Genomic DNA, 23,094 nt, shown 5'->3' with positions numbered 1-23,094 from the left:
CAGTTATTCATCGTGCGATAGGAAGACTTCCCCTCCGAGCACACTGTATTCACAATAAATCCATGTTCTCAGTTTTCCAATTTAACTTTAATAGTGCTATTAAGAGGGAACTCCATACTGCTCGTAACTGGGTGATCTTCTGATGGAAAGCGGTGCATTTAAACTTACATAAGACAGAGACACTGACACAGTTTTCCAATAGTGTCACATCATCGGAGGGCTTCTCATCTGTTTTGATGTCAAGCCTGAATACATGATTAACTAATAATGACTAGGAATCAGGGATGCTTGCGTGTGTCTAGGACAGTGTTGGGAGGAGGAGAGAAACCAACTAAAAATAGTAATGCTGCTAAATTAAAGGGATAGTTCACTCAAAAATGAAAGACTGGTTAATCTTTGAAACAGAAATTAAGATATGTTTCATGAAACCTGAGAGGTTTTTCGAGCCTCCATCAAAAACACAGGTAACAAAAGCTTAGAAGATCCAAAATAGTCTTAAAGGAGTCATAAATCAAATCCATACGAGTCTACATTTCTAAGTCTTGTGAAGAGATACAACCGTTTTACATGATAAACAGATTTAAATTAGGTTTGAATTCACATCGTAAATATAACTTAATTTGTGCTTCGAAGGTTAACCATAGTCTTTTGGGTTTCAATGACATGAGGGTACGAGTGAGGAAATTTTGAATGACCTATGCCTTTAATTAATGGCAAATCATTTTCACAAAGTGGAATCAATAAATAGATACAAAAAATATAGTTAAAAAGAAAATAAACAAATCTTCAAACAGAAAATTCTAATCTATGTAAGGCTTTTTAAAGGTATTTTTCATAAAAATTTATGTTTTAAACCCTACATTTTAGTCACATTCATAACCACTCTCAGAGAATATTCCACTGGTTTCCAGAGTCATTTAGAGAAATTAGCATAATCATTTACATAATCACGGAACCCTAAAGCTAATTTAATCTCTGTGTGTTTGCACGCTTATCTTTACTTTGCGCAGCTGCGGTGGCCTGGTCTGCCTCGGTCTGTTCATTTTCCGCAGGGCAGAAGTCGGTGCCATTCTCTGGATCAGGGCTCTCGTACGGTGGGGATCCCTGCTCGACCTTGCTGCCCTGGTGTCCCGGTCCACCGTTGGCCTCGACGGGGAGGCTTTTGCCAGGGGTGTCGGTGTGCCGCTGTCCGGGAGACTCTGGTTCTTGCTGGCTGACTGGAGAATGCTGCCTGTGCCTGTCTCGCTCCATCTGCTTGGCTTCCTGCAGCTGGAACACACACACACGCAAGGTCAAGACATTTCAAACATGTAGCAGGGAGTTTATAGACTCATGTTCCCTCCTGGGAGGCCGGGAACCCAAAGCCACGCTGATGTACATCCATTTCTCTGAACAGGGGGCAAATAATTGTGTTTAGGAATACAGGTTGTTCCCATCATTTATTTAAAAAAAAATCATAATAAAAACAAAATAAAAAAAACACAAGACCAGGATCTTTATAGCATCTTACTGTACGTGAAGACAATGTCTGTGTTCATAGAGACAGATGGTGGCTTGATTACATGCACCTGGAATGACAATCTGAACTACGCACGCATGCTTACATTGGCGTTTCAAAACAAGATAAGTGTAAAATGAATATTCTGTCATCATTTACACACCCTCATGTAGTTTCAAACCGGTATGACTTTCTTTTGTGGAACAAAACAAATCAGCCACCAGTGACGGTAAGCATGCCACATTATGCAATCCCAAACTGATGATTTCACCTTAGGTGCCAATAAATATTTTAGTCTGTCCCAGAAGATAAATCTGTAAATGTAAATAAATAGTCCACGTACAACAACTGAATTTGAATGGAGCTGGTAGTTAATACACCTTCAGACCAACTGACTTGAGATATTATTCTTCATACTGAACATGTCTAGAGTACAGATATCAATGAGTCTGGATCATTAACAATATTTTGCCTTTGGTGAAATACCACCGTTTGATACCTTGGTAATTAATCAATACCTTTGGTCTTAGTAACACATAAAACGTAACTAGAGCTGTTAAGAGATTTATTAATTACATTTAAATAAAAGAAAATACAATTTTGGCACAATACTAGATGCTGATACCTTAGTTTAAATAGTAAATTTAATCTTGGCTTAGCAACTCATTAAATTAAACTAGATTAAAAGATTTAGTAATTCAACTGACATAATTTGCACATAAATAAACAAACAAACAAATAAATAAATACCTTAAGTGTTAGAAATTGATAGAATAAAACTAACACTGTTAATAGATTCAGTGATAAAATTTGCAATTATTTGCAGTTTGCATAACATCATTTATTGTATTATAAATTATAGATATAATAAATAAAAAGTAGGGCTGTCAATTAATTAAAATATTTCATTGTGATTAATCGCATGATTGTCATAAGTTAACTCGCGATTAATCACAACCTAAAGCGCACATTTTTATCAGTTGTCAATGTACCGTAAATTAATATCATGTTTTTAATACTCTAATCAACATGGGTATGGACATATATGCATGCTTTATGCAAATGTATGTTTATTATTAGTGAAACCATACTCAGAGCATGAAGACTAGACATGTATCAAAGATCATAGATGTTTTTCAAAGAACTTGTTCGGTCTCTTAAGCCTAAGCTTAAAAATACAGAATAAGCAGCGATTTCTCTCATATTAAGAATATAAATAAAAGGAGTTTTTACACTGCAGTCTAGTTCAGAACGGGGCACGGTTCGCATGAAAAATTGGTCATGTGAAAGCTGTCGAGTGGACCTGCTCTCTATATCTTCAACTACGTGAAATGTGTGCTGCGTTAATCAAATTATTGCGGTTAATATGATTTAGATTTTGACAGCCCTAATAAAAAGTAATAAAAAAAAATAATAAATTAATCTCAATATATAGTAATTAAATTCTGCATTATAAAAAGTGGAAAAGATTTTGTTAAACATACCACATGGATGAGTATACTGCATGCATCCAGAAGGACCTTTTAAATGTAACATGCATATTAATAAAATATGAGGGACAGAGATGTCCCTTCTCCAGAGCTTTCAGTTGAATTCAGGTGGTCTTGAATGGTCTGGTCTATGTTGGCAAAACAAACACATCTTCAATATTGTATAGCTGATTAGTTATGCATGATGCGTCTGGCTGTGTCACAATGTGTCACGCTCTGTCCGAACTGCTAACAGTGTGACAGTGTGTTTTGCTTGTGCCAAAACCGCAAGCCTCGCTTTCAAAGAGGCATCTTTTGATCAGCGCAGCGACCGTGAAACATCTTAACTGCACCTCACCGTCCTCATCCACATGCAGCCATCTAAACCACAAAGATAGAGACAGATCGCGTTTGCTCCTGGTCTCAACATCCATCTCGGATGATCTAATCACAAATGACAGACCTAAATACGCTTGTAAACAAGGTCTTAAATGTCTTTTGATCCCATCACGAAAAAATCATTGACAACAATCATGTGACACTCATTTTAATACAATTTAAAGGAATAGTTGACCCAAAATTCTGTCATTTACTCACCCTCAAGATGTTCCAAACATGTATGCATTTCTTTGATCTGCTGAAGAAGATATTTTGAAGAATGTCTGTAACCAAACAGTTGATGGACCCAAATGAGCCCCACCCCCTACTATGGAAGTCAATGGGGTCCAACTACTGTTTAGTTTCCCATATTCTTTTAAATATCTTCTTTTGTGTTCAGCAGAAGAAAGAAATTCATACAGGCTTGGAACAACTTGAGGGTGAGTAAATGATGACAAAAGTAAAAATTTTAGGTGATCTATCCCTACTAAAACTCTACAAATATAATAATTATGTGACAATCAAAAAACATGTTTATAGCAAGATTAAGTGCGCTGTTTAACAATGTTTTTTCCCCCCTAAATACATACCTCCATTTTTTTTTTCTTCCATACTTCCTTTCTTGATATTGAATATTCACAGTTGAAAATTCAGCAATGATTATGTAGCCATATATAAAATTAAGCACCATTGTGAATATCACATGTATTGTGCTCTTTATTTGGTCATCAAGCTTCCTAAACACTACGGAAAAGATACCGTACAATTCTCCACTGACAATTATCATTTATGTATTACAATAAAAATTCTTTACATAAATATTGTGGTTTATGACGATGGCTTGTGCATACACATTAAATTGAAAACTGTTTAATTTTTTTGTCATACACTGGAAAAAAGTGGTAAAAACCTTGATTATTATTTCAACTGGATTTTTACTTCCATAGATTAAACATTCGGAACCTCCAAAAAAAAAAAACATTAAAATGATGGTTCCGCTCTTCCACTTTAATCCATTTCAAAGCTTAAATTTTCAACATATACACTTCCTTTTAAAATTTCGGGAATAAATTAACAATTAAATTCAGCAAGAATGCATTCAATTGGTCAAAAGTGGTTACACGTTATAATATTCAGCAACACAAGAGTTTTCAAAATTGATAATAATAAGAAAAGATTCTTGAGCATATCAGCATATTAGGATTTCTGAGGGATCATGTGATACTGAAGACTGGAGTAATTATGCTAAAAAATTCAGCTTTGCCAAAACAGAAATGCATTTAATATACAATAGAAAACAGCTATTTAAAATTGTAATATTTCAAATTTTCACAGCTTTTACTGTATTTTTAATCAAATAAATGCAGCCTTGGACAACATAAAAGACTGCTTTAAAAACAGTTTAAAACACAAATCTTAATGAGCCCAAATGTTTAAACAGTAGTGTATGCTGAATTTTGTCAAAACAGGCTAAACAATATCTCAAAAAGGCAACAGAGGACTAAAAATCAACATATGTCGTCATGAATTAAAGACTCTGGACTCGAAAGCCAAACGTGTTCGCAAAAGACGCATATTACTACCAGGTGTCAACAGCTGTCTTCACTGACCACTTCATCCGAAAACAAATCATCCGAGACGGATGTTACTACCAGGCGTAAACGGGGGCCTAACATATGAGAGAAAGCTCTTACACAACACATAAACATGGTAAGACAGGTGAAAGGAACTCAATTGTCATGGAGGGGACGACAGCAGGCAAAAAACGCAATGAAGCCAAGGCAAGCAGACTGGAGCTAGACGTCTGAGAGAGATCAGAGAGAAACAGAGTGCGAGAGTGACGGATGAAGCTGATGTACACAAACCAGAAAATACTTCAGATCAAGCAAATTTCAAGGCAGTCCTGTCACTTTTTACCTGACGATCTCGCTTTCTTGATGCCAAAGACCAACTGATCTTGTGATTTGTAAGCTATATTTTGAGGGGGGAGGAGGAGAGGCATCAACCAAAAAGAAAGAAGAGATGTTAGATCAGGATGTCATTTCCCCATATCACCACAGGAGAAGTGTCAAATGCACTCACTGCTTGGTTCTCCATGCGGGCGAATATCACATTCAGCATCTGCGTGAGGGTGGCTTTGGCCGTGGTCTGGTTGATGAGGTTCTTACTGGCCAGATAGATGTTGTAGCACGTTCTTACAGCCTGCAGCACCGTACCTTCGTGGATCTCTATTTGCTGGGAGGTCACGGCTGTGAGCAAGGCCTGTCGGGGGCCGGAGCAAAGACAAACAAACACAAATGTCACCGCGGAGAACGTTATGCCACAACTATAGATATAAATCCTAGGAATGTTTCCAGACAATATGGGGAGCGCTATTATTTATTACTTTAGCTGCGGGAATCTTAGTAAAGTTCAAACAGATTAAGCTTGACATGTGGCCGTATGAAGGAGTTCAGCAGCTTTCAGAAGCCGTGCTTGTCCTGCCGCTCTACATTCCACAACGAGATTTGTAAAACAATAGCTTAGGCAAATGATGATATGGAAATCTGAGCACTACAGGTTAGGGCAGTTCCACATAAAGAATCAGAGACATGTACGATACTAGAGCTCATAATCATTAAAGGTGTCATGAACTGGCTTTAAAAAAAATTACACTGTTGCCTGAGGTCAACAAATGACGTTTGTGTAGTTTTTACATCCAAAAACATAATAACTAATAAGTAATAGGCTATTTCCTACACTGGTTTTGAGGTGCTCTCCTGAACGCTGGGTTTTGATGGGCGTGCCGCACTGGAGACTTGAAAGTAAATGGCCACGGGCTAGGATTGGATAAGATTTGGATATTTCATGAGCTTCTGCTCCCCTTCTCAGTTCAGTTCACATGAGGGAGGGATTGATTTGAAAGCGGCACCTGGAATGATTCTCTCACAGGGCTCGTAAACGTCTTTATCTAACAAACACAATGATTTATTTCTCATCCACCCGCGATTGATTGGAATATTATTCCTGTATTACATGTCCCACACGATGACACACGTGCGCGCACGCGCCCAGATCAAGAATATACATAAAAAGACATTTTACTCACATAATAATGAATTATTATGAATTAAATAATGAATATAAATAATGAATTAAAACTCCCTCGACCAATCTCCGTACTATGGGAGATCGGGCCTTCTGTTCTGAAAAATGTATGGCATCGAATCATTTATTTAAAGCGGTCATGAAAGGTTGCAGTGATGGGCATTGTAGCCAATCACATACATGCATTGATGTATTGAGCGCATGAATGCAGTGATCTCGTCATTGCAACTCGATTTCTGCACACTACCGAATGCTTTCATCAAAACTTACAATGCAAACACAATGTAAACAAGATTTGTTGATTGTTACGGGAGTTCTGGTGAGAATCCAGAACTCAGTCACTGATAAACTAACACTGTTTTGATTGACAGCTTCAGCGATTGCAAAGGGAGTGTTCTTTGATTGCTTTCTACATATAATTGACCCAGTTTAAATAACAGATTATTTTCATCCTACTAAGAGACACAATGTGAAGTTGACGTTTAGTCACTGGTTTGATTTACTGACTCATAGACTAAGAACATCTGACTGTACATGAATCATTACATATCAGAAATCGCTGGTCACAGATGGTCACAGGCATTAGGAATTAACATGGTTACTTACATGTAGTCGCATTACTGTTGAGTAATGCTCAACTGAGACATTCACATTGTTGAAAATAAATAACCACATTTTTAGCACTAGGATTTTCTTCTGCAGCGGCAGTCTTTCACCTATCATAGATCATTGTTCGCTGGGCTTGGTTACTGTAAAAGATTTTATTTGGACCAACAAAAAATATTTTTCAGTTCTGAAACCTAAGGATATTCTTATAGTATGATTACCCTTTACATATCAAAGGAAAATGTTATTTTGCCGTTCATGACCCCTTTAAGAGATTTGTTAAAATAACGCTAATTCATCCGGTAATGAAACAAGTGAAGTATTTATGAATGAGTCATAGAATCATTCATTCATTTATTCAAATTTTAGCAAGTAACTGCAGCAATTAACATTTGCTCTAGTAAATTACATGTTATTTTGTTTAGTTGTCTGTTCAGAATCGTGGGAGAATCATAATCTATTTGAAAAAATTTAATAAATAAATTCACTATTCTCAATTCGTCCAGAATCATGCAGCTCATACTACATACGCAAAATACAAAATATTTGCTTATTTGCTGTATACACGTATTTATCTGCTCATTTTATGTTTTGATCCTTTGTATTTCAGATCACTTACTTTCTGCTGGAAATATTTATTTGTAAAGTTAATTTTAATGTTCATCTTAGGATGAGATGTGAAATGTGAAAGTGTTTTAGTGCATTGGTTGCAGTATTTTAATTTATTTTTATCACACTCTACTCATACTAATACTAATAGTCTACTAATTTCAAAGTAAAATATAAAATAATAATAATTACTTTTACCATTATTATACAATATTTATTTAATATTTATCTTTTTGATAAACCTTCCAGATGTATTTTATATTGCAACATTGATGTTCCTGTATGAACATCACCCAAATACCCTACAGCTAGCATTCTTTCGCTGAGCATTTCTACATTTAAAAACCAAAACATGGTATTATTTACTCCACGTTTGTGAGCAATCACCCACAAAACATATTTGACCTTTATAATTTGCAACTGGATGCCCTCATCCGTCTGTGGTCCTTGGAAACAGCCACATATAGTCTCTATGATCCTGTCGATGAGCTTTTTTCCAGGGGTTGTGTTGTCTGGAGCGCTCCCCGTCAGGTGACCATATGCTATGAGTTTCTGAAAAATCATGAACACAGCGTATGAGATGAAACATCCTCATCATATGAAACATTCTGTCATGAGTTTGTTGTAAGGCACTGACCTGTAAACAGTCTAGAGAGGTGATGACGATGCGCGGACATTTGGACTGACAGGCCAACTCAAACGGCAAGAAGTACTTATCTGCTTCAATGAAGTTGGTCTTGGATTTGATTGGCGGCAGAGTACTGGAACTTGACTTGTTGTCCCCAGCTGGTGGGCTAAAAAACAAAAATAAAAGTGTCCATCAGTTAACTGAATAGAGGCTGACAATCATTTTAACCAAATTAACTACATGATATGCTGATCAATTCATTGTATAATTTGCAATTTATTGCACATCAAAGTTAGCTGAAAAAAGCTCCCAAGTTAAAATAATATAAGATATGACACTGTATTATGGCAGATGAGTAATGCATTGAATATACTTTTTTCATATAGTACCTGTCAAAATGTTGGAAAGATTTTTTTTTTTTTTTTTTTTTAAGAATTCTCTTGCATTTATTTAATCAAAAATACAGTTAAAACAGTAATATTGTGAAATATTATTACAAATTAAAAGAACTGTTTTGTGTTTTAATATTTTAACATTTATTCCTGTGATGACGTTTTCAGCATCATTACTGCAGTCTTCAGTGACACATGATCCTTCAGAAATCATTCTAATATGATATGCTGCTCAAGAAACATTTTTTATTATCAAAGTTGAAAATTTTTACATTTTTGTGGAAATGGTGACTATTTTTTCAGGATTCATTGAAAAAGTTCAATGAACAGCATTTATTTGCATTTATTAGGCCTAAATGTATTTATTAATGTATTTATTAAAGCAGTTATTAAATAGAAATCTTTTGTAACACTATAAATGTCTTTACTATAACGTTTGATCCAACTTAATGCATCCTTGATGAATAAAAGTATTAATTTCTCTCTCTGTTTCTTTTTTTTTTTAGGCCTGTCTTCCATTACTGCATTTCTGGTTTGCGCAAAACTTCTTGCAATATTTTCTAAATGTCGATAAAAATCTACTGCAAAATTACGCCGTTTCCATTAACCAATGTTATGGAACTAAAATGAAAGGTTGTCCTCTCATAATAAGTCATTACAAAAATCATTTGCGAGTTTACATATTTGTGATATAAACTCACAATATTGATTTATACAGACTGACTTTTTACAGAATTGCATCTCACAATTCTGAGAAAAGTAGTACGAATTGCAAGATATAAACTCGTAATTGCGAGAAAAAGTCAGATTCGCAAGTTTATATCACGCAATTTTGAATTTATAACACAATTGCGAGTTTACATCACACTTCTGAATTTATGACACAATTCTGACTTTATAACATGCAATTCCGAGTTTATATCACAAGTATGACTTTATAACAATTATATCTCGCAATTCTGACTTTATAACACATCATACCACAAATTATGTAAATTGTGAAATAAAACATTTAAATTACCTTTTTTGTGTTTGTCATATAAAAACCTTTTTAGTGTTTGTGAAATATTTTCCTCTCACGACAAGTCATTCAAAAAATCAAGGCAACGGATGTTGGTATTTTTGCGTATAAATCACAGTCACCGCACTAGCCATTATTTTTAATTGAAGGAGACCTAGGTGTGTTATCCAAGCATTATAGCAAGGAAATTCCCTTATACTTGGAAGCTGCCACATGAGGTATTTTTGGGAGGTTATAGTACACGATTTCACAGAGGAATTGTGGATTCAGATGATTAAATGTCTTTTGCGTACACCTGAACATGCAAAGAAAAGAAAAAATACATAGCAGTTTGGCAAAATATTCCTTTTTCGAATGGCATGAAAAACCACCTCATGCAAGAGTAAAAACTTTTTTGCTATATATGGGAGTTTTTGCAAAATGTACGTTTCCATTTGGCATATTTTTCACATTTTCATTTTGCGCAGTTTGAAGAGTAATATATAAACGCTGCTATTGTTTCCACAAAAAATGTTGATGATAATAATAAATGTTTATTGAGCAGCAAATTAGCATATTAGAATGATTTCTGAAGGATCATATGACACTGAAAACTGAAGTAATGGATGCTTAAAATTCTGATTTGCCATTCCATTCGATTAATTAAAATAGAAAATTATTTGAAATTGTAATATATTTCTTAACATTACTGTTTTTACTGTATTTTTGAATAAATAAATGCAGCCTTGGTGACTATAAGAGACCACTTTCAAAAACATGAACAAATTGTAATGTTTCCAAACTTTGACAGGTACTGTATGCTTACAAAGACTGTAAACTCTTGCTTTGTATTCAGCCACTGTATCCACTTGAGATGAGCATTGAAATTAGAGACGAGCCAGGCTAAGGCTAAGCTGGGACTGCTGTGTTTTAGCTAGGACGGTGCATTATGATTCCCTTCAGCAAGATGAGTTGATGAGAGCAGTGGGACACAGGGAGGAGGATGGGGAGATAAAAAGAATGGAGTTGAGTAGAGTAGAGAGACAGAGTGATGAAGAGTAAAACGGAGCCCTAAAGGAACATGATAGAAGAGAGAGGGAAAGAGAGCTAAGGAATGGAAGGGATGTATTTGCTATCTTTACTATGTAGCATTCAAGATTAGAGTGCCTCAAATCACAGTATTCTGTTTGGTTGATTATGGCTGATTATGATTCCAACATATTATTTAAGAAATCACAGAAAAGTAAGAGGGATCAAACAAAACCAAAAAATTATTTGTAATTTATTGAGTCAGTTGTGAACTCGGTAACGAATTTGAATGATTCACCGAATAAGTAAGTCTGATTAAACTCACAGACAAGTTCAAGGCTCTTTTATGAATCTTTTTGACTCATTAAAAAGAATTAGGGCTGGATTTGCAATCATCATTGAGAATAAAATTATTATTAACTCGTATTTTCTTCAAGATAAAAATGTATGAAAATGATGTATTCCTAGAGGCATTTCTTATTGTTCTTTTCTTTTTTTAATATTGTTCTAAAGACAAAACTTATGAGGAATTTGATGTCCTGTAAATAAACAGGAAGTCCATCAAACTCTTAAATCCATATAAGTAAGACGTTTAATGAATTTATTGGGTTGATTCAAATATTAAAGCACCAAAAAAAAGGATTAGTTCACTTCAAAATGAAAATTTCCTGATAAATTTACTCACCCCCACGGATTACATAATCATGTCGGAAAGGTCACGCTAGACGTAGGCAGAAGTACCATGGAAATTTTCATTTTGAAGTGAACTTATTTCATATAATACATATAAATATTACTAGAGATCAGTGAGTCTTCGGCAAGAACCACTATACAGGTGCTGGTCATATAATTAGAATATCCTCAAAAAGTTGATTTATTTCACTAATCCCATTCAAAAAGTGAAACTTGTATATTGTAATTTATATACATTCATTAAACATACTGTTATATTTCAATTATTGATTCAAATTCATTTTTTTTATGATTATAACTGAAAACTAAGTAAAATCCCAAGTCAGTATCTCAGAAAATTAGAATATTGTGAAAAGGTTCAACATTGAAGTAGCTTGACAAGCCAGACCCACATCAAGATGTTTGGTCAGGAAACTCACCATTGACAGGGCTTAATTCCTTGGGGCGGGATAAACGGCTGTCTTTCAAACTCCCTCTGCACGCAATTGGACAGCGCTACAACCAACCAGAGCAACATGAAGCGGAGCTCGTTGCTGGATTAAACATTCGCCGTATCTGGTTGGCAAAATTCCGAACACATCTTCCCTTTTTAAGAATGACTTGTGCCTTTCTTTGTTCTTTTCTCAGAGAAAAGCTTAACTCCAAGTCTTCAAGAGTCGCGGTCAAAGCTGATTCGAAAGACAGCCGTTCGCCAGCTTCTGTACTAGTAGCATGCAAGCGCAACTATGCCGTCACTATGTTAAGCCCCATCCACCGACTCTATACACAATGTGATTGGCTTGACCAGAGTTTGGTTTTTACAGCTCAGACGTGTATTGAGAGTTGCTAGACGACACTCGAGGCAGATTAGATTTGCTGTCGCTAGGGTGCGTCTAGATTTCTAGGCTAACATTGAAGATACCTGGTGCCACACTCTAATCAGCTTATTAACTCATAACACGTGCAAAGGCCTTTAAATTGTCTCTCAGTCTAGTTCTGTAGGCTACACCATCATTGGGAAGACTGCTGACTTGACAGTTGTCCAAAAGATGACCATTGACCCCTTGCACAAGGAGGGCAAGACACAAAAGGTCATTGCGAAAGAGGCTGGCTGCTCACAGAGCTCTGTATCCAAAACCCATTAAAAAATGTGGGGGAGATTCACAAAGAGTGGACTGCAGCTGGAGTCAGTGCTTCAAGAACCACTACGCACAGACATATGCAAGACATGGGCTTTAGCTGTCGCTTTCCTTGTGTCAAGTCACTCTTAAACAACAGACAGCATCAAAAGCACCTCATCTGGGCTAAAGACAAAAAGGACTGCTGAGTGGTCCAAAGTAAAAAAATGTAATGAAAGTAAATTTTGCATTTTCTTTGGAAATCAGGGTCCCAGAGTCTGGAGGAAGAGAGGAGATGTACACTATCCACATTGCTTGAGGTCAAGTGTAAAGTTTCCACAGTCAGTGATGGTTTGGGGTACCATGTCATCTGCTGGTGTTGGTCCTCTTTGTTTTCTGAGGTCCAATGTCATCACAGCCGTATATACAAGGAAGTTTTAGAGCACTTCATACTTCCTGCTGCTGACCAACTTTATGGAGATGCAGATTTCATTTTTCAACAGGACTTGGAACCTGCACACAGTGCCAAATGAACCAGTATTTGGTTTAAGGACCATTGTATCCCTGATCTTAATTGGCTAGCAAACTGACCTGACATTAACCCTATAGAAAATCTATGGGGTATTGTGAAGAGGAACATGTGATATGCCAGACCCAACAATGCAGTAGAGCTGAAGGCCACTATCAGAGCAACCTGGGCTCTCATAACACCTGATCAGTGCCACAGACTGGTCGACTCCATGACATGCCACATTGCTGCAGTAATTCAGGCAAAAGGAGCCCCAACTAAGTATTGAGTGCTGTGCATGTTCATACTTTTCATGTTCATACTTTTCAGTTGGACAAGATTTCCAAAAATCCTTTCTTTTGGTCTTAAGTAATATTCTAATTTTCTGAGTTACTGAATTTGAGATTTTTGAAGTTGCCAGATAAAATGATCAAAATTAGAGAATTAAACATTTGAAATATATCAGTCTGTGTCTAATATACATATTCACTTTTGGAATGGAATTAGTGAAATAAATAAACTTTTTGATGATATTCTAATTATATGACCAGCACCTGTACACTCAGATAACAACCCAATATATTCTATAAGAAAATATTTTTATTACGAACTTTATTACGAAAATTCTGACGTTTTTTTGTAAATCTAGCCTCTTCATGAGTCACATTTATTTCAAATTTGCAGCTTGTATCATACACAAAACAAACAGACAGTACAAAAATTATGCCTATGTCGTGTACAAACTTGAATGGGGACTTTTATGAATATTTAAATTAATAAGTTGAATGAATCGTTTGCTAAATCATTCTGAACCCAACACAGTCTAAATCATGGAATGAATCGGTAATCATATACTTAAGGTTCCAAAAGGAGGTTTTGGCAACAATGACATAGGAAACCCATTTTGGGTTCCTAAAAAATCTTTAAGTGAACAGTTCTTAAAATATATATTTTTTCTATCTGTTAAACATTTGAATAATCTAAAGAATCCTTTTCCTCTATAAAGAACCTTTTGTGCAGTATAAAGTTACCCATGATTGTTAAAGGTTCTTCAAGGAACCACTGATGCCAATGAGGTTGCAGTTAGCTGGCGAGTCTCTACACAGCGAGAGGCTGCTACAGTATAATAAACCTCTTCCCATTGGCCTGGCTCTGTTCCCCTCCTATCCTCTTTTCACTTCTCCTTCATTCAATCTCATTAATCTGTCTGTGGAGGGATTAGCTAGCTCATATTTATAATTGACATAAATTGAGCTGTAGCCAAGCTACAAGGGAAAAGACTAGAGTTCCATCGGGTCCAGAGATTACCTCACACATCTCTCATTTAGCCTGAACTCTCCCTGTTTCTCTCTCTCTCTCTCTGCACTCACCAAAACAAACCCTCCAGAGGACTCATTGCTATAGAGTTAAAGCAAGTTGTTAATCAGGCAGAGCACAAAAAGCCTGTAAACATTGTGCAACGACGAGACATCTGGGGAAGAGAGAATCATCTTTAGTGCTATTTTAAACGATTACAATTTAAAATCTTATGAGATCATTTGTGGCATATGATTTCCCCAGAAAATATTTGAACGTGCTTCAATTTGTAAAAATGCATTTAACAAAGGAAGACTATGAGGTAAGAGAAAAGGCAGAATTTTCCAGCTCTTACCTTTTTACAGTTTAATGATGCATGGTGATGAGTTACTGTACAGTATATAGCTTCACATATACTGCTTGTTAATATGTATTAGTCAATCAGTGTGTATTGAAATGTTTATTCTTTGACTTTGAAAATTCCAGGGGCCCAAAGAAATGTATTTCCTGTAGTAAACGACATTATGCACAGATGCAGTCCATAGAGCATAACCTGCATTAAACCATAACCAATAAAAGCATTAAAATTACAATTTATAAATCTTAAATGTCCCCAAAAATAAAACCGTACATTATATTTAGCAATTACAATTATGCTTATCGATTCCTATCGATTTGTAGTTTCGATTCCAGTTTCGTAAAAACATTTAATTTAACATTTATTCTGTCTTTTGGTAAAACATTTTGGAAAAAAAATCCAAAAAACAACTGGAATAATTAATTACATTTCAAACTTTTTAAAATAAATCTCTTTTGCATCTTCTTGCAATTGAAAATGTTTGAAATCACATTACAATGCGCACACAGGAAATCGAAATAAGCGGAATCGAAAAATAATATAATTACAAGTATCATGGCTGCTGAAAACAGTTATTATGAATTGCAAAATGTATACACACACAGGCGCTCACACAGGCGCTCACACACACATTTTATATATACATACATATATGTGTGTGTGTGTGTGTGTGTGTGTGTGTGTGTGTGTGTGTGTGTGTGTGTGTGTGTGTGTGTGTGTGCCTGTGTATACATTTTGCAATTCATAAATACACACACAATTAAATGATGTTCATTTTCTAATTATTTCAATAGCCAGCTTTTTATGAATTAGTCAAGAAGACTTTGAATCAAGAAGAATCAGTACAAATAACTCAATGAATCCATTAGTTCGGCTACTGAACCAACATTTGACAGACTAAGTTTATGTTTCTAATAAAAGATTCATTTTCACAAAGAGTTTTGCTGTGAGAAATGGTTAGTCAATTTTAAAAAAGGGTACTAAAAATAGAACCACGGTTTGGAAGAACTGCTCCATGCTTCAAAACAGAAATCTGTAAACAACAAAGTGGAGAAATACCAAAAGACAAGGATATGGAAATGAAAGCAGGACAGACGAGGTGAAGCAGGTGAGCTGTGAATGAATGGATGTGGAGGGTGAATGCAATGCTGTCTCTAAGATCAAGGGCTGAGTGAGGTGAGGTAGGACTTCAGAACGGGCTGACCTGGCCCTGAGCACAGTACGTCTCATTCCTGTGTCCTAGGCACACAGTAAGGTCTCCAAGCACATTAACAACACAGGCTGCGAGGGGTGTTTTTCACTGGCACTGAGCACACACTCACAAATCACAATGAGGGCAGGGCAGCAGCCAAAACACAAAGGGGCTGCGTGTGGTTACTCTCTGGAAAATGTCATAGCTGTATTACAAGCATTGAACCTGACAACAATGAAGGGAGATTTAAAATACACATTCAATATCTCAGCAGCTGGGGTGTGGGATAAGATATCAGCTTACCTTAATTTCTCAGATTCCGCCTTGATTTCCTCTGCAAAAGAAAAAAAAGAAAAAATCAGATGAGTGAGGTAAACAAACAAACAAACAATAAATAAATAAACAAATAAACTAGGACCCCAAAGATTTAATCAGACACTTGACTTGTTTACTGTCTACTGCCAGGGAAACACAAAGAGTTGAAGAGAAGATTAAGATCCAATATAGCATTATGCAAATCTGAGTGGTCTCAAAAATAATAATTAAATAAAAATATTAAGATAAAGAAAACATTATTTTTATAGGATTTTATACTAAAATTTGTATTAATTATTTTATATATTATATATATAAAGGGTTATATATGGGTTTCAATAGATGAGCAGCTGCATCCAAGCCTTAAATCACCAAGTACAATACAATGTGTGGTATGCTGTGGTGTAAAGTAAGCCGCAACTAGACTCTAGAGCAGGGGAGACGTATTCTCTGGAGTGACAAATCAGGCTTTTCTGTCTGGACAAATCTGGGTTTGGTGGTTACTTTCCTGACTGCATTGTGCAAAGTGTAAAGTTTAATGGAGGGGGATTATGGTATGGGGTTGTTTTTCAGGGGTTGAGCTTGGCCCCTTAGTTCCTTAGTCTTAATGCTTCAGGATACCAAGACATTTTAGACAATTTCATTTGTATTATCTGCTAAAAAAAAAAAGAAAAGAAAAAAATGTATAATAGAAAATGCAAGTGCTCAATCAACGACAGCAAGCACACAGACAGCTCCTTCATTTACATGACTACCAGAACATCCTTCTGTCGAGAGCCATTTTCAGTTTGCATACTAAATAATTTAATTACGCGTGGACCCTTTAACACCTCTTCCTCTGAAACCAGTCATTAACTGCAACAGAAATGCATTCAGAGTGTTGCAAAAATGTACTAACGAGAGGGCCAGAGTCGGAGGTACTCGCTGCAAACTTCTAAAAGCTTCAACATGATATAAATTAGGCTTTAAATCAGTTTTAACACCTGGATTCATTAGCGTACAAGCACTTTGCAGCAACACGTGTCAGCTGTGGCATTCACAGGTCAGAATATCTGACTACTTCAATCTGTGCTGGTGTCTAGAAAGCAGTTTGGATTAAAAAAGGTTTATTCTAAACATGTGGTCTCAGCGAGCAGCTGCAGTCAAGAATGACTAAGTGCTCGGCACGGGAACAATGTAATACTGTAGAAAGAGCACTCTCCTTCCTCCTCTCAGCAGTAAACAATGACGAGTATAGCAGCATAATGACATCTACACGCTCTGCTGACAGACAGCCCTCCAACACACTGAACTGCCACCGAACATGGACAGAATATTGAGCGCTGGTGTCAGCTTACAGTCAGATCATTCTTTATCACTGCATACGTTTCCAAAAATATTAGGGATATAGCAGGGACCATATTTCAATATTAGCTATAATTAGCATTTTAGATTAATTTAACAGTAGTGGTCTAATTTCACTTTGAAGAGCTAACATCTTTTCCCAATTAACACACTGTGCCAGGTTCAAAATCAAGATGGGTCATATAAACTGGATGCCAGCCGTGAACTTCTGGGCCTTAGACGGCACTGCATCACATACAGGAATGCTACTGTAATGGAAATCACAACATTGGCTCAGGAATACTTCCAGAAAATATTGTCTGTGAACACGGTCCACCGTGCCTTTCGCCATTTCCGGCTAAAACTCTATAGGTCAAAAAAGAAGCCACATCTAAACATGATCCAGAAGCGCAGGCATGTTTTTTGGGACAAGGCTCATTTAAAATGGACTGTGGCAAAGTGGAAAACAGTCCTGTGGTCAGACGAATAAAAATTGTAAGTTCTTTTTGGAAAAAAGGGATGCCATGTCATCCGGACTAAAGAGGACAAGGACAACCCAAGTTGTTATCAGCACTCAGAAGCCTGTATCTCTGATGGTATGGGGTTGAATGAGTGTGTGTGGCATGGGCGGCTTACACATCTGGAAAGGCACCATCAATGCTGAAAGGTATAGCCAAGTTCTAGAACAACATATGCTCTCATCCAGACATCATCTCTTTCAGAGAAGACCTTGCATTTTCCAACATGACAATGCCAGATCACATACTGCATCAAATTACAAAAACATGACTGCATAGAAGAATGATCTAGGTACTGAAATGGGCAGCCTGCAGTCCAGATCTTTCACCCATAGAAAACATTTGCCGCATCATAAAGAGGAAGATGCGACAAAGAAGACCTAAGACAGTTGAGCAACTAGAAGCCTGTATTAGACATGAATGGGACAACATTCCTATTCCTAAACTTGAGCAACTTGTCTCCTCAGTCCCAAGACATTTACAGTTATAAAAAGAAGAGGGAATGCCACACAGTGGTAAACATGACCTTGTCCCAACTTTATTGAGATGTGTTGAGATGCCATGAAATTTAAAATACATTTTCTCAGTTTAAACATTTCATATGTCATCTATGTTGTATTCTGAATAAAATATTGAAATTTGAAAAATCCACATTATTGCATTGTTTTTATTCAAGGTTTTTACAGTGTCCCAACTTTTTTGGAATTGTGTTATACTACAGTTTTACAATTCAAGTACACAACATTTTAAGGTGAAGAGGAGCTCTTTTGGTTTTCAACTGTGATGTACTGAATCAGACACTACTGCTATTTATATAACAAATTTCACGTTATGAATTATAATACCATTTGGTCCGTTGGGTCGGATTGCTTTCACAGCTCAAGCGAACCATCCTGGAGTTCATTTGCAATTGGGTCAAGACCACCTGAACAGGTTTTTGGTGTGAACCCGAGCGTGATTGCAGTGTTCACATATATGCGTAAACTAACTGAACCAAAAGAGAAAATGCACCAGGTTCCGAAACAAATTTTCAGGAGTGAAAGCACCCCAAGTCTCCTTAGCTTGACCTGTATCTCTATCATTCCCAAAGTTGAGCTTCGATACATTTTCGTTTGTGTCATTTAAGAAAGTCAGATCAATTGATATTTAAGTTTTATAAATCATTCTCTTAGACAATTAAGTGAATTTACTAAAGGCAAACTAAGTAGCTAAGTTTATTAAAGAAGTGATATTATGCTTTTTCACTTTTTCAAATTTAGTTAGTCTAATGTTGATATTTGAGCATCTGCAAGGTTGCAAAGCTCAAAGTCCCCTCTAAAGGGACTTTCTTTACCAGAAAGCATGTATGTGGTGTAAAGCATAATTACGTATGATGTGCGGAACAAAAAACTGCAGTTGTTAAATAACTTGCGTTATTTTAAAATTCTCCTACCACTCATCATCTGTGAAGTGGAACCGTCCCATCAGGACTCCTCAGTTCATACTCTCATCCACAGACACTTTATTTTGGGCACGGGAAGAGGCGGTTTTACCGTTTGATAAATATAGGCAGCACAGCATGGCATAACGGTTCATGCGCTCGTCATCTCCTAATCAGGACCCGAAAAAGATAAATATGTGCTCTTTAAAACAAATAAAAGAAGCAACGTAGGAGAATAGTATGTTCAAACAGTGAGAAGCTATATTTGTGAAGTGTGCGCCTGTCAAAAATCAATTTTGATTAGACGCATGACATATAAGCCATATAATGATTGGCGTAATCACTCCTCTCCACCCATCAGCTGGTGTGTGGTGAGCGTTCTGGCGCAATATGGCTGCCGTCGCATCATCCAGGTGGATGATGCACATTGGTGGTGGCTGAGGAGATTCCCCCCTTCTATATGTAAAGTGCTTTGAGTGCCTAGAAAAGCGATATATAAATGTAATTAATTATTAGTATAAACGCGCACATCAACCCGATCGCTTTATTTATCATTCAAGTAAACATACATTCAGTTTCATCAATCGAAACAAAAAGTGTAAACAACATAGCCAATGTCACTGATTTAAATCATTTCTGCCCACGGAATATTCAAAAAAGGGGGCGATGCCTGGTTGAGCTGTGCTAGAGAAGACGAAGAAGACCACCTTCTTTAAAAACGTGTTGCTGTCATTTAAAAGAGCCACAGTTTTTTCCACCCCTGTTCCAAAACCCCTATGTTTGGCCCTTCCTAAGATGGGCGAAACCAGTAATGCCCCACAACACCAAAAGTAGAGTTAATATTAGGCAATTATTTATATCAATATTGGGCACAACTTTTATTATAAACAGCTCTGAAAAATACCAGGACCCTCAATGGTGAGTATGACCTTGATATTTAGTGGTGGTGATTTAATTAGCATGAAAATAAATTAATTCAATTAAATGAAATGAAAAAATATATTATTATTATGTTGCCCTGCACTACCTTCACAAAAAAAGAAAAAGGTTCAATGTGATTCTTTTTAGTGACATGTGAAGGCCAAGTATGGTATTGATATCCCAAATATAGCATTTGTCCACTGCATTTTACCCCATCAGAGTAAGTGCACCACACATATTAGAGTAGTGAACACACACTGCAAACTATGGATACACACACACAGACCATGCAATGGCCAGCCATTTGCTGTGGTATTAAGAATCGAACCCACAACATTCGGGTTACCAGTTTGGCTACCATTAGGCCACTAGCCTGGATTCCAGCCGAACTTAGGCCCGCCCACTACATTTGAGTTTGGGAAATTCAGTCTGGACTTGATCCGTTGTGCAACAACTAGGCTTGAAAAGGAGCTGTTCGGACTAATGATATGTCAGGACGGGCTTTATATGACAGATGATCAACAGTAACGCAAGCATTCATGTCACCAAAGAGCACATGTGTTGAATTCATTCTATTTCTAAATGGAGAACTTGTTCGTATAAGCATTCACCGTTACCATTTCTCTCAAAAATGATGATCATGTTGGTATGTACTACGTGTATCCTTAAATTATTTTACAACACCGGCGAAGATCGTTTACACTCATTTTCTTTTTCTACTTATTCCAGCGTGTGTGCAGTTGAGTTCTGTTGACAACTATGCATCACTCTGTTGCTCTGATTGGTTGCTGGTCTATCCAATTGATGTCTTTCCTAGTTCGGTTGAAACATGCCTCATAATCACAGCCCAATGGAGCAGTATCAGACTCATATTCTGACTAGAACTGAGTATGAAGATGTCAGGCTATTAGGCCACCATGACTAGCACCAATATTAAATACTGCACTGTAAGTGTAACCAGTTTTAATCAACCTGCTCCGAGTGGGATTCGAACCAGGACCTCCGGCGTGCTTAAAAGGATGCTAAAGACCGCAGAATAAATCCCTAGGGTTCAGGCCTCAATTTTCAACAATCCTTTTGCCAAAAAATTTCTATATAAGAAGAAAATACTCCTTGCTTAATGCATTATTTAAATAAATAAAAATTAGAGATAAACCATGTTTACGAGATTAATAAACATTGGTCTTTATAAGTCAAAACCATTAAATGGTCCCATAATGGGAACCCCTAAAATATTCTATATATGAAAGGCCTGACAGGACCCTTTAAGATTCTATAAAGAACCCTTTCTTCTAAGAGGTTGGCTTACTGTGTAGCTCAGGTATTTGACTGGTGTGATTAAACTAAAGTAGCTATAGTCAGTGGGTTCACCGCAGTGCAGGATGTAGATCGGTTTAATCAGTTTTAGTAGTAGACTGTCCCTGGTAAAACATGGAAACCATAGCAACATGATAATTTCCCAGAGTGCAACAACATGTATTGTGCTACCTGAAATTTCAATACCGAAAACACCCTTGGTCTAAATGTATCCTTTCAATCTAGTCCATTCAATGCACTTATTTTTCTAATCTTCAGAGTAAGCAGTGAACTGACCTTGAGAAAGGCTTTGGGCTTGAGCAAACAAAATCAAAGAAAACAATTCGCAACATCTTCATCACAGCTGAATTGCAAAGGAAAATCTTACAGAAAAGCATCCTATCTAGAGGCATTATGTATATCATGTAATGTTAATACCATGTATTGGGACATTGAATATACAGGAACACGGTCACTCATCATGCATTAATTGTTTTAATCAATATTAGCTGGTCATGACTCGCATGTGTCGTTGAATAAAGAGGAATTTAGTTAACCGTAACCCATATTTCTATAGTTTTAGTTCTAAAGTCTTAATAGTTTGTCAGCATCTTATGTTCACCAATTTATTTGATCAAAAATACAGTAAAAGCAGTAACATTGTGAAAAAATTGTTTTAATTTAAAACAACTGGTTTCTATTTTAATATATTTTATTAAAGGTTACTTATTCCTGTGATGACAAAGCTAAATTTTCATCATTACTCCAGTCTTCAGTGTCACGTGATCCTTCAGAAATCATTCTAATATGCGTATTTATTATCAATGTTGAAATATTTGTGCTGCTTAATATTTTATTGTGGAAACCATGAAGCATTTTTTTCCAGGATACTTTGATAGTTCAGAAGAACAGCATATATTTGAAATGGAATGATCAATTTAATCCACCCGAGCAGAATAAAAGTATTAATTTCTTTTCAATATAAAAAAAACTCTTACTGATTCCAAATCTTTGAATGGTAGTGCATATTCATGTGGTAAATACTGAGACCAAGAACTAAACACTGCGCTACAGTATTTTTCATTTATGCCTATTCAACACAGGCACTATCTTGCCATAACATAGATTGCATTTGTGATTGTTGTTTGATAATGGACTTAAAGGAATTAAACAGGAATTCAACTTGCAAACATGGCTGCTTCTTAATCATTGAGCTACGAATATCCTATACGTCTTGAAAATCTGATGACTAGCACAAAAGTCTCACTGTACCCCATACTGGTGAATTCTAACAGTTGGCACCATTATGCTCTTGAAACGCTGCCATCGCCCACACTTTCTGAGCTGACAGTTGGGACAACATATTATGACACTGCATAATTAAGTTTCTTTCAGTTACAATCAGCTTTAAAGGACTGATGAAATCTGACTGTGCCACACAGCACTCAGAATTTCCAAAAA

General features: G+C 36.4%; 1 protein-coding gene across 1 annotated transcript in view; it reads right to left on the bottom strand.

The window, feature by feature from the left end:
* Positions 1–23,094, bottom strand: part of arfgef1 (ADP-ribosylation factor guanine nucleotide-exchange factor 1 (brefeldin A-inhibited)) — an 86,734-nt gene that overhangs the window by 40,271 nt on the left and 23,369 nt on the right. Inside the window, exons 2-7 of the mRNA XM_067434594.1 lie at positions 16,144–16,174; positions 8,285–8,441; positions 8,053–8,199; positions 5,428–5,607; positions 5,263–5,316; positions 1,002–1,269 (exon numbers count right to left, since the gene is read on the bottom strand). Of these exons, the coding sequence (XP_067290695.1) occupies positions 1,002–1,269; positions 5,263–5,316; positions 5,428–5,607; positions 8,053–8,199; positions 8,285–8,441; positions 16,144–16,174 (837 nt within the window). The remainder of the gene's footprint in view (positions 1–1,001; positions 1,270–5,262; positions 5,317–5,427; positions 5,608–8,052; positions 8,200–8,284; positions 8,442–16,143; positions 16,175–23,094) is intronic.

The sequence above is a fragment of the Pseudorasbora parva genome, chromosome 24 (assembly GCF_024679245.1).
Source record: "Pseudorasbora parva isolate DD20220531a chromosome 24, ASM2467924v1, whole genome shotgun sequence".
Classification (NCBI taxonomy): domain Eukaryota; kingdom Metazoa; phylum Chordata; class Actinopteri; order Cypriniformes; family Gobionidae; genus Pseudorasbora; species Pseudorasbora parva.
Note: the sequence above shows the minus strand (reverse complement) of the source record. Positions and strands in the feature narration are given on the sequence as shown.